The 12578-nt window shown below is 37.3% G+C and overlaps 1 protein-coding gene across 3 annotated transcripts in view; it reads right to left on the minus strand.

Moving 5' to 3' along the window:
* Window positions 1–2958: 2958 nt before the first annotated feature.
* LOC149073484 (uncharacterized) overlaps window positions 2959–12578 on the minus strand; it is a 90730-nt gene continuing 81110 nt past the window's right edge. For all 3 annotated transcript variants that reach the window (XM_089246486.1, XM_089246484.1, XM_089246485.1), the window contains exons 4-5: window positions 7560–7926; window positions 2959–4235 (exon numbers count right to left, since the gene is read on the minus strand). In XM_089246486.1, coding sequence (XP_089102612.1) covers window positions 3752–4235; window positions 7560–7926 — 851 coding nt within the window. In that variant the 3' untranslated portion in view covers window positions 2959–3751. The remainder of the gene's footprint in view (window positions 4236–7559; window positions 7927–12578) is intronic.

The following is a 12578-nucleotide window of genomic DNA, read 5'->3' on the forward strand; positions in this document are numbered from 1 at the left end:
ACAGGGTAATTCATATAGAACCGGCCCCACAAAATGAGGTACATCACAAAAGCTGCCACACATATAATTATGTGCTTGATATACAAGGTGTCTTGTAACTGCTAATGCGGCCTTTATCTCACCAACCGTCCGTCGTAGAGATATAGTTTCAATTTAAAATGCTCAAAAGGCGTTCAAAAATTACCCTGTACCAGTTTTGAGAGTGAAAAGACACTGTAACAAAATAAAAAATATGAATTTTTATGCGGTCCCCTTGATCTCTAACTTTCAATCAGAAAGTTGTTGCCACGTCTCTCCCGAGGCCAACAAAAGAAATGCCAAGTTTCAAGTGCAATATTCACTGAGATATTTGAATGCAAAAATCGGAGGAAAGTTGCGGAAAGACAGCATAAACGAGGGAAAGGTACATTGTTCATTAGTTTCTGCTGTTCTTTCATAACTTTTTTCCAATTTTTGAATTCAAAACATATCTTAGCGAATATTGCACTTAGGAACATGGAATGTATTCTGTTCACCTCAGGAGTTAAAAAAGAGCAACAGCTTTTTCAACTTCAACAACTCAGGGGACTGTATAAAAATTTAGACTTTTTTTTTTGTCACACACACTGTATTTTCACTCTCAAAATTGGCACAGGGTAATTTTTGAATGTCTTTTGAGCATTTTTAAAATTGGAACTATATCCCTACGACGCGACGGACGGTTGATGAGATAAAGGCTGCATTAGCACTTACAGGACACCCCGTATAATTGACCTTGGATTGTGTACTATACGTTCGAGTGCTATTCATAGTGATTAGAGCAGGCGTTGAAAATGAATGCAGTTTTCTTGAAGGCACGTTGCCACTCGATATTTCATATTCTCAGTGATATGTTGCAGTGTTCCTTTGGTGATTGTCTTAATCGCAGCAAGAATGAATTATTCTTCAAATGTTGTTACGCGTGAGTGTGAAGTTTGCTTGTGTGCACACTGGTATACAACCATCCTTCGGGAACGCTTCGATACCTCTCTGAAATGTGAAACAGGGGGTGTGTGTGTTTCCGGTCTTTCGATGTTCAATGTGTACACTCTTTTGTTCAGAAACACCACAAAAAAAAGCAACCAAGACTTAGAGGTCCTGGAGCTTATGCGTTCTTGAACTTAGCACCGTATGTGCTGCCACGTGTTTTTGCCATTCGCAAATTAATCGATTATTTCACTCTACAAAGCCGAAAGATTAATATGTCCTAAGGTTTAGCGGTTGCATGCATTAACTGCGGAATTATTAGCGAATTCATTGGGCTGGTTCTATAAAAATCACCCTGAACTATTTCTACTCCAGTAAAAAAATCCTTCCAACAATTTAAATCCACTTTTAATGTTTCAGAATCATAAATAAGGATTATAAGTTCTCAGATAGGAATACACAAACACAAAGATAATGTGAGGGAAAATCACCCAACGAAGTGGTTGAATGAATCGGAAAGCGTATTTCTAAATAATATCATGCTTCATTTTTATGTAAAATTCTGTAATACCTTATGTCGGTGAATAATAAGTATTTGATAAAATACTATAACTATATGAAGCAACTCGTGTCATGCATGCAGCCAACGTTCATCTATTATCCGGCAACATTATAAAATGTGCAAAACATAAAAAGGAAATGCACAGTTTTTCCATGCGGTTAGTGAGAGAATGTTATATAATCAGCATGGAACAAAAGTGAGCATTGAATTCTGCTTTAAACTTGGATAAAATGCTATTGAGGCAGTGGGGTAGATCAGATAAGTTTACAGGGTAAATGACTATTCCGTGTACAAATACAGCGTTTAAGTGGTGCGGAGGATTCAAAAGTGGTGTTGAGGCAATTGAAGAGGGTTAGGGGCCTGGCCCCCAATTAATGTTCCTAATGAGGAACTTTAAAAAGAACACCCAAAGAAAGCAAAAGGATCATCAATTTACTGTGAAGCAGACGAATTCAGAGTTAACAGAGACGTGACCAACTGTCACTACAATTTTTTGTTTGAGGATTCTGAAACGCTTATGGAAAAGGATACTCAGTGTCCAACGCAATTATACTCAAAGCCTGTCAGTTGGTTTCTTTAGATCAGTGATTCCCAACGTGGGCGTTAACGCCCCCGGGGGGCGATGGAATGTTCCAGGGGGGCGGTAGAAGCTACGAGTATAACATAGGATTCTATGGGTTGGATTGCGTTGGCGGACGATGGGAGAAAAAACTTTCTGAAGAAGGGGGGCGATGGGACAAAAAAGGTTGGAAAACTATGCTTTAGATAATGCATTCGCTCAGAGCAGTAGTTACGCAGCAGTTTTTGTTTAAAAAATATATTATGTGTTCAATAACCCCTTCCCATAGTTTTGACTCCATGTGATTATTTTCTGTTCCAAAACTGAAGTTACTCTTGAAACAGTACTTCCTGGACGTTGTTGAAAACATCCAAACGGCGGTAACACACGGAGTCATCGGTTTATACCTCAAGATGATTTATAGTGGTCGTTTCAGTCATTAGTAGATCATTATATCATCCGTATACACAGATGCACAAAGAATAATATATTTCATATAAAAACCACGCGCAGATTTGTTGTCCTTTGGTTATTTTTTGTTCTATAACTCCAGTCTCATTATTTAATTGTTGAACTGCGTATTTTGCATTATAAAAGTAGGTTATTGTCGAGCTTTTCCACAGCTGTTACGACATGCAATGAAACCTGTGTACGACGGTAACTGTCTATAACAATAGTTTCTTAGGTCCCTACAGTATCGTTATAGAAAGGTTTTAATGTATTTTAAAAATTAAATTTTTCAATACATAAGAATAGGATACCCAATGGAAATCATTCCTGAAATGTGTGCATGTGTGTACAACTTGAACTTTTACATTACAGTCGCAGAACGAAAACGATTTTATGACAGAAATCATGTTAGAAATTCAATTTCAAAGAGCACATATAAACGGAAGAAAAAAAATGTTTTTATTAGAAAAATTACAAATTTCAACACATTTTGTAACAAGTTTTATGTACAATTTTATATCAATCATAAATACTTTATATTTACAGTGTTTACAGGACAGTATTTAGTTTTATTTTATGCTTTTCCGTAGAACTAAATATTACAGCTTGGCAAATGAGCATTGGGACTTCATGAGTAGACACAGCTGTGTTTAAAACACAATATGAGCAGAAAAATTACACTTCATGATAAAATTAAGCATGTTTCACATAGACTATTAGATTCAATAGAGAATTTTTTTTTTCAGTTTCTAAGATTTTTTTAAATTAAAAACTATGCTTATTTGGATTCAGATATTACAAGATCTATCAGAATGTCATTTTTTCTTTGAATAGGACAGAATTAACTATTTACTGCTCTTTAAAATATCAACTTTGATAGAAAGATGTCAAAATTTCTCTGGTAAAAACTTGAAATTATGTGATAGCTAAAGAGAAGTTTACTTCAAAATGCAAAAATATATTTCTTATTAAGTATCTCTGAAACTTGAAATGAGAATTAAAGCATTTTTACATTAAAAGAATAATGAAAATACCGCTGTTTCCAGGAAAATATTCAGGCTAACTGTTTTAACCCCACGAAAATTAAGATAGATTTCAACTGGTCGATCAAGCATGCAAATGGTTCATAAGATACTGCGGATTTAAAAAAAAATCAAACAAATACTTGGCGAGGCTTTAAAGCTGATGATAACATTGATATAATATAACTTTTCTGACAAAGGAACCAAAAACAATCAATGAAATCCAGGATTAGTGTGTTCAATAATGCAACGTTTACAATATTTTTTTACTGTCCTGTATCCTTCGATAGTTATATTGCAGTCTTGGATATTTAATTGTTGCAGTCCTCTGCAATAGAAGGAAATGGACTGTATTCCTCGATCACTGATTAGGTCGCACGATTTGACACTCAACTTTTTCAGATTAGGGCAATGCTCTGAAAGAAGTCGAAGACCGTTGTCTGTCACATCACATTTACCAATATCCACGGCTCTCAAGCGGGGACAGTTCCTTGCCAGCACTTCTATGCTCTGATCGGAAACAGCTTCGCAACCTCTGACGTTCAGATATCGTAGCTTATAGCAATGACGTGCGATTTGTTTGATTCCGGCGTCTGAAATCTGGTCGCATTTTGCTACGCTGAGGTACCGGAGATTGGCACGGAGTTTGGCGAGTTCATACATTCCAAAGTCAGTCACTAGTACACAATCACTGATACTGAAACAAAAAAGTGTGGGTGAGTATACCGATAGCTATCAAATGGGAAAGAATAAAAAAAAAACTGAGAAATATATTATTGAACAGAATAAATTATGTGTCAATGACCGTACTAAGTTTTCAATCATAATAGCAACAATCTAAAAAACTTTGCTTGCAAATTTAGATTTCACACGCGGTGTAAGTGACCATAAGACAACCATAAGTATTCTTTATGGGCATTGTATAATATTTCATTGTATATATATATTGTTTGTAATTGCATTTTTAATTGGGTTGCTGTATCTTTGAAATATATGACATCCATATTTGTTATGGGCATCGTTTTCTCAGCCACCTCGTTGGGCATTTTGCCTGTTGTGGCGTTGTATTTGCATTTCTATAATATGCAATAATCCTTCACTGTGAAGCCATTGTAGGAAAACTTTAAATTAATCGATATTGTTCACATAGTTACATACGTAATTATCATGCATAATTCATTCCGATAATTCAAGCTATTCCCATTGGGTGTAACTTTTTATTTATATGGTATTAATATGGTAAATAAGAATTTTCCAGGTTTTTCTTTCTATTTATTAATTTCTAAGTTGGTGCCACTGATTTGTGATTAATATTCAAAAATTAATTATAAATTTCAGTACCAGTATAAATAACACATTACATATACAGAGCTAGAAATAAATTTAAAATTGTGGGTCTGATACCAAATTAGTTTCATGGGTTTTTCAATTTCTGTAAGGTCTGGCACAATTTTGTGCATCTAAATTGTTTAAACTTCCAGTTATATTCTTGATGCAAAATTTAAAATGTTCCAAAAAATGTAAGTGCGTGGCATATATTTCAAGGCAATGCGATATTATCTTAGCACAGATTTGAAAAAAAAAAGAAAAAGATCAAATTTTATGAAATTATTGAATTTTCATCAAGTACATTAAAAAGCTTTAAATATATTTTTTAAACCTGCAATATTTTTTTGATAAAGAGAGAGATATATATTCGAGCTTGTGATAAACAAGATGAAATCAATAAATAATTGAAATTTAAATTTCATAACCCGACCGTGAAAATAATACTTTCAGACTTGTGTGGAACTCAGAAATATCGAAGGAGAATGTGTTTTCAATTCTTTTGTTGGAGAAACTTTCCTTAGGTTCAAGGTAAAGGTGTAAGTCTGTAAGTTAATGGAAGATAATTTCTTAAATCTTTTTAAAACCAATACTATAACAATAGTGAGAAAGGTTGTTTCCATTTACTGTCTCAATATTGTATCAAAAAGTCAACTGTATACTGTACCCTCGATGTCAAAACAAGTCACTCACTAAGAGAGAGGATCGTGGTTTTGTAGCAAAACTTGCATTCAGCCAGCGTTGACCAAGACGGTTGTACTCTTGAAAGACTCAAACTTTATTTTACCTGTTTGGAGGGTTATTTGACCAATCTATACATGCTTCTACAGCGTAATAAAAGAGACTTAACAGAGCTTCAAAGAGGCCGGATTACTGATTAGTAGGAGAAAAACTGGAATTTGTACTGAAGGATTGATTACCTGGCACCAAGGCCGTTCCGACCGGATTGTTTCAGGAGATGTTTGTACCAGTGGTTGAATGAGCGGTACACGCAGTGACCAGGCTCAGGTTGCCCTCGACAGAGCAGCTGTAGAGAGAACAATCTGCTTTTCCGACAAGCAAGAATAATTCTAACTGTTTGGGTCATTGTCTGGCGTCAGAGACAAGCGCCAGCATCGTTACAGGTCCCATTTTCTGCCAGCATCATTTCTAAGCTCTTGAATGGAGGACATTTCGTCTCGCGCCGTCTATTGTGTGAACAGTGATACCTCGGCTTATGAATTTTTCGGCTAACGAATATTTTCGTTGATATGGATGCCAGTACTAGCATAAAACAGTTGCGTCGTGAGCTGAATTTTAAGCCAATCATCAGAATTACTGTCACACTCAAGTAGGATAAATTCATGTATGCCTCAGAATCTTTTTCTCCAGATGTACCTACACGTCTCTTTCGGAACGTTTTTGAATTATTCCATGTAAAATAAACGATTCAGCTAATACAAAATGAATTAAAAAAATTAGCTTATGATTTCACAGCACACTTTCTGTGCAAGACTGAGTATCAAACTGAACGGTCTGGATATTCTAGGAGAATATCTTATCTATCTCCATGTATCAGACACAGGAATGAGCTGGCCAAATCACAAATGAATGGGGACAGCAATGAACTCGATTAGGTTGTGTCAACACGAGCCTTAGCTGGTTTTGGTTGTGCGTGCGCATGGATTAGTATAAAATATAAAAAGATATTTACTATCTCTCATCTCATTTATCCAATTTTGAAGCCATTCATTTTAGCCTTCAATCAGTTTTTGTCTTTTTTATCGTTTTTCGGTGTATTAAAAACTTATCTTTAAATTTTGGGCAGAACCTGTAACGAATCATGCGATTTTCCTATAAAAACCTATGGGAAATCTCGTTGCGGCTTACGAAGATGTGGGCTAAATTGAACGTGATTGAAAAACCAATCATTTCCCTTAGCCGAGGTATCATTGTACTACCTTTGGCAGCCATCCATCTCGTCATTGTGTTTACTGTGGTGGCATTCACGACAAAACTGGACCACTATAGAATGGAACTGGGCTATCTCCAGAGACAAATAAAAGTTCAGTTTCAGTATCCACGACGGCCGTGTTCGCGTTTTCTGGAGGCCGCCGTATGGCTAGCGCCACAATCTCGCCTTCGCTGTAAAGTGCCATATTGACTGCACTGCTGGTGTGAGGGTCTGAAAAGCTATCCCATACGACAGCTTGTTGAACTTTAGGAGTAGATCAGAAAGGACAATGAGAGAGCAGCGACATATTAAGGACATCCCACAGCCACACGATGACTATCATGGCGGTGTTCCCTGGAGGCAGTTTCCAGCAGGATACAGCAAATGTTTCATAAGCATGTATCCGTGAGGTTGTCACATTTTCTTGTGTGTGGCCTGGTCGGTCTCTACATTTATTGCCGATAGAACACGTGAGATGCCAACTTCGATAGCCTATAAGCACAATCTAGAGATATGTGGATAAATATGCTACAAGATATGCCCACCTGTCCAAAGGTAGCCCAACAGGTTACTAGAGACTCTTTTTATCTGTTAAGTTTTCCGCAGTAAGGTATAATTTTACTCTGAAACTGTAATCACTTACTGTACTCATATGAACATTACCCATACCGTGACCATTTCTTCTTGGAGCAAGTTTTTTTTACAGTGAGTGTGCATTCACGAATGCGTCAGATATTTATTTTACATTTTTGTCATACTAACCTCAGTTCTCTTAGTGCAATGCAGTAACTGGCAACAGCTTTAATTCCCGAATCAGTGATCTGTATGCATCTTCTCAGATACAAATGGGTGAGTTGGGGTGAACACTTGACGATTATCTTGAGTCCCGTATCTTCAAGTCCGTGGCAATCAGTCATGTCCAACATTTGCAAAATAAACTGATGGTGGTGGTGATGGTGAGGATGAGGTTGGTGATGCAACGGCAGCAACCCCGCAGTCGAAAGCGGGGGAGGTGGTGGTGGAGGTGGCGGGTGTGGAGGTGGTGGAGGTATTTGCATGTTCCCCGATGCACAGTTGATGTAAGGTTCCGTTTTATACCTTGACTGCACTGTTGTCACCAGATGACATCCTGGAAAAAAATAATTGAAGTTCACAAAAATGTTTTTACGCTATAAGCAAGGACAGACATGACTGCTGACAGTCCACAGAGATCACCACGAGATAGTTTGTACTCTTCCCCCAAAGGCATAAACGGTCTCTCGGAGAGCTATAACTATAGGTTCATTCTGAACTCGTGGTACAGACTTTAAGAGTTAATACAACAAACAAAAAACAAATATTTCTTTTATGGCAATATAATGGGCGTAACAGCACACAAGAGTCCATATATTTAGGGTTTGGCAAATATGCACAACTGGAAGAAAAGTCTTCGACGTAATACCAAAAGTGGGTAAAATGGAAAAAGTCATGCCGAGAGAAATAGTAATGTTCCTCACAGAACACGGTCTATTCGGTGAATACATGCAAAGGTTCAAAATCAGCCAAACCAGCACGTGTAGATGCAGCCATCCGGGAAGCGTGATACACTATGTGACACAGTGTCAGTACACAAAGGGATACCATTTAGAGGCGCCGCCGAACGGACGAGAGATCTTGTGGAAACGGAAAATTATTTTACAAAGATCTGCAACGAGAAAACTACAACAAGTCTTGGGCTATTTGATGAATAATAAAGAAACTATTTTGATAATAACTGGGAACAGTGAACAATCCATTAGTGATTCGGAAGTAGACTCTGAAACAGATGCAGATTCAACAAAGAGGGGCGCACTTAGACTCCTAAACCATAATATTTAAGTAATACACCCTGTATAATTTATGAATGTTTTTGTATATACAATTTCATAGTATGATGGTGGTTTAGTGGCCTTGAATATTTGTATGAGCTCATCATGGCATTTTTTTCCAATATATGTGTCGTGCATAGTAATGTTTATGTGTATCAACAATTATATAAAAAGAGAAATTTATATTATGTAAATAGCGTATATTATATAAATACATTATGTAAATATATGTGGGTAATTCAAATATGATCGCTGCCACCCAGCACTGTGAACGGGGGCTGTGTTTGATTGTTTCCGCCGCACTTTTATAGTATGATAGTAATTTTGTAACCTTGAATGTTTGTATGAGCTCATGGTGATATTTGTACCCAATACTATCTTCATAGTAATGTTTATGTGCATTCCCAATAGTACAAAAAAGGGAAATTTTTGTAAAGAAATAATGTATGCATGTAATTCAAATGTGAATGCCCAGCACTGTCAACGGAGACTCTGCTCGATTGTTCTCGCCGCAATGCGGGCTCTGTGTGTATTCTGTGTGTGTATATATTTCATGTTCTGTAAGGGGAAGGGCGAGCAGAACTGCTCAGCGCTGTGGACGGAGGCTTTGTTTCTTCGCTTCCCGTCACAGTCGAGGCGCTGTATATATGTAATTTGTATGCATTGTGTATTTAGACCATTCTCAAATCTCTCCCACTTCAACATGCCAGCTTCCTTTTCTTCTTTCTTGCCCACAAGTCTTTTCCACACTTCTTTCGAAATCCCAGGCTGTGACCTCCGGTCCTTATGTGCCACTGGGCGCACGTGCAATTTTTCTCCCTAGACATTGAATTCAGTCACCCATTTTTGTCAAATGGCTTATATGTTGCATTGAATTGATGGCTGTCTTCATGGGGAGAACGACGCGAGTAATTCGAAACTTGCGAGCACGGGGCAAGGGGAGCCACCACTATAAATCTTTGCTAACTTTTCCGACACAACTCTGCCTCTTTTGAGGTGGTAACGGAAGTAAGGTGCTTTGCATCAGTCCGGGGCTGTGAGCGGTTCTATCTATCTATCTATATATTTAGGGTTACCAGGTTCGAAAACTGAGAAAGAAGGACGCTGCGCGCGCATTCTCGGTAACGTCACTTTCCCCAATTTCTCAACAGATGGCGCCACTACACCGACAAAATATCTGCCACCATAATAATTTTCTCCAGCCAGAACCGCTAAAAAAAGGAAAGAAAAAAACAAATACCTAATCCCTCTCCCCCCGCTTTTCATGAATTGTTGACACAGTCTGATTAGTTTTGTTATTTTACCTGGAGCAGGGTGAGAGGTTTTCTACCCTCAGAAGATTTTTTTTCTTTCCGGAGCGTTGCTTTTTTTTGCCCGACGCGATTTCTCCATAGTAATCAAAACACTGAGTGTTGTTTGCATCCTATTTTATTCGTTATTTTATGGAAGAGGTAAACCCCTACTTCATCTGAGCATTCCAACAGTGATTGGTGAAAGTGTGTAAAAATGCGTGTGAAAAAAAAATAGATATATGTTTCAGAATGAAACAAAAAAATTCCCAGAAAAAAAAAAAAAAGAATTCCGGAAACCTGAAAAGAAGGGCAAAAAGTAAAATTTTTTCTAAAACGTAGGAGGACGCTTCAATTGACATCGAACAGGGGAACGTCTGTAACCCTACATGCATTTCTTACAGAAAGTGGTAGCTTTCGTGCGCTCTATCCTCCCTTAAACGAAACCATCAGAATCACCCGGTAGATAGATACTCAGTACTGGAAAAGAACAAGTACTTAAGGCAAACTGAAAAAAAATAAATAGTAATTAGCGTTGAAGATTGTTCAACAGTAACCTACGCCGTTTTTATCGAAGTCATATATATATTGGCTCAAATTTCCACCCAGCTGGACGAAGGGGTGCAATGACCCACCAGAACACCGTTACTTAACCCTCTAACTGGTATTAACGAGATATCTCGCCTTCTTGAGAGCCTTTTATTTTAGGAATGACAAGCACAGATATCTTGTACAAAGCTGGATTCTCAACATGTTTCCTACCTCTCTTACTTCGCACATGCTGAAAATCGAAAGAAAGCTTACTTCATAAAAAAAGATATGGGATTTTAAAGGCGGTTCAGTGATTTATGCTATGCCGATTATAAAGGACTAATGCACTTCAGAGATCTCAACGTCTTCCCTTCACCAAAGAAAACCGCAGATGGACCACGTACGAATGAAAAAAAAATTAGCGTAAAGGGATGAGCCCTGTTTCCAACTACACCGCACCAATTGATGAAGAAGGGGGGTGGGGGCTGAAAATATTGTAGCAGACACGTTAGGCCATGGATCCTGCATGCCAGAAAGGAACTGTAGAAGGTCGGTACCGGGATTGTCATGCAGGAGAAGAGATTGACGTGTTTGGCAACGCTGCTACTGAACTTGTCACCACCCGAAATGTCTTATTCATCGTCTCAGATCTCTGCATTCCTTCAAATTTGTCATTCGCCACCTCAGTTTTGATCCATACATACTTTTTGGTTCTAACCCCCCCCCCCCTTTTGAGCCAAGATTATAGTGTTCTGAAGAAAATTCTGCATACGCCTATGCAAGTGAGACACTACAAAATTACAGCTTTGTAACTAGCCGTCCATTATACAGGATGTCCACTCTTATTGTTGTCCCATGGCTATTTCCTGAATAGTTGATTTTAGAGACAACTTTAAATTAGAAAAAAAAATGTTTCAAATGATGTCACCCATCAGCTTAAATGGCTTTCAAATGAAAAAAAAATTAATAAAAAAGTTACAAATTTTTTTAAAATTTTCATATGATCCTCCGTCTTCTAACTTCCAATTAGAAAGTTGTTGCCCTGTCTTTCCTGAAGCCAACAAGAAAATTTTCATGTTTCTAAGTGCAATATTAGCTTAGATATTTGAATTCAAAAATAAAAGTGAAAAAAAAGGTAAAAGAAGAGCATAAATGAGGGAAAGGAGCGCGTTGACCGTTAATTTTTGATATTCTTTCCCTTTTTCCTCTACTTTTTTGAATTCAAATATTTCAGCGGATATTGCACTTAGAAACATGGAATTTTTTTTGTTGGTCTCAGGAGAGACAGGACAACAACTTTCTAATTGGAAGTTAGAAGACGGATAATCATATGAAAATTTAAATTTTGTAACTATTTTATTTAAAAAATTTCATTTGAACGGCATTTAAGCTGATGGGCGATATCATTTGAAACATTTTTTTTCTAATCGAAAGTTGCCTCTAAAACCACGGTTCAGGAAATAGCCATTGAACAACGATAAGAATAGACTCCCTGTATATTATGGACAGATATCTTCTCGGACAGCTACAACTTTAGGAACCATGATGTCCAGTGATGTTCCTAATTTTGCCAGTACTTTCTTTCTTTATAAACAAACACATCATTGTCTACAGCAGTTGTGATAATGTTACGTAATTCAACAAGGTAGAGAAAGAGAGACACACATGCATTGACTACTGACCAGTGACCGCATATTTAAAAAGCCATCTATTTACAAAACCGCAAGAGAGAGAAAGGGCAGAGAAACAAAAAACAAAAAGCCATTAAGAAAGAGTAGGTAGAGGAGGTTAATGAAAAGGGATTAATCAGGTACAAACATTTAAAATGAAGACCATCCTAAAGAAAGGGAAAAGCCTATTTACAATTAGCATCACGTATTCCACAAATAAAACTGTCATTAATAGATCGCCAGAGTTCGGAGGCGACAAACTCCAACCGAGAATAATTTATGGACCAGAGCGGAAATTTTTATCGAACTTGGACTCACAGTCACGTGAATAAATACATAAAGATGCGGATGAAAGTAGAATAAAAAATAATGACGGCCAAAGAAAGTAAAAAGAAGATGGCCTCTTCTCTCCTTTTAACGGGTAAATTAATTGGGTAGTTAAAT

The sequence above is a fragment of the Pholcus phalangioides genome, unplaced genomic scaffold, assembly GCF_987345545.1.
Source record: "Pholcus phalangioides strain wild (caught in Gottingen) unplaced genomic scaffold, Ppha-v1.0 ptg000017l_1, whole genome shotgun sequence".
NCBI lineage: Eukaryota > Metazoa > Arthropoda > Arachnida > Araneae > Pholcidae > Pholcus > Pholcus phalangioides.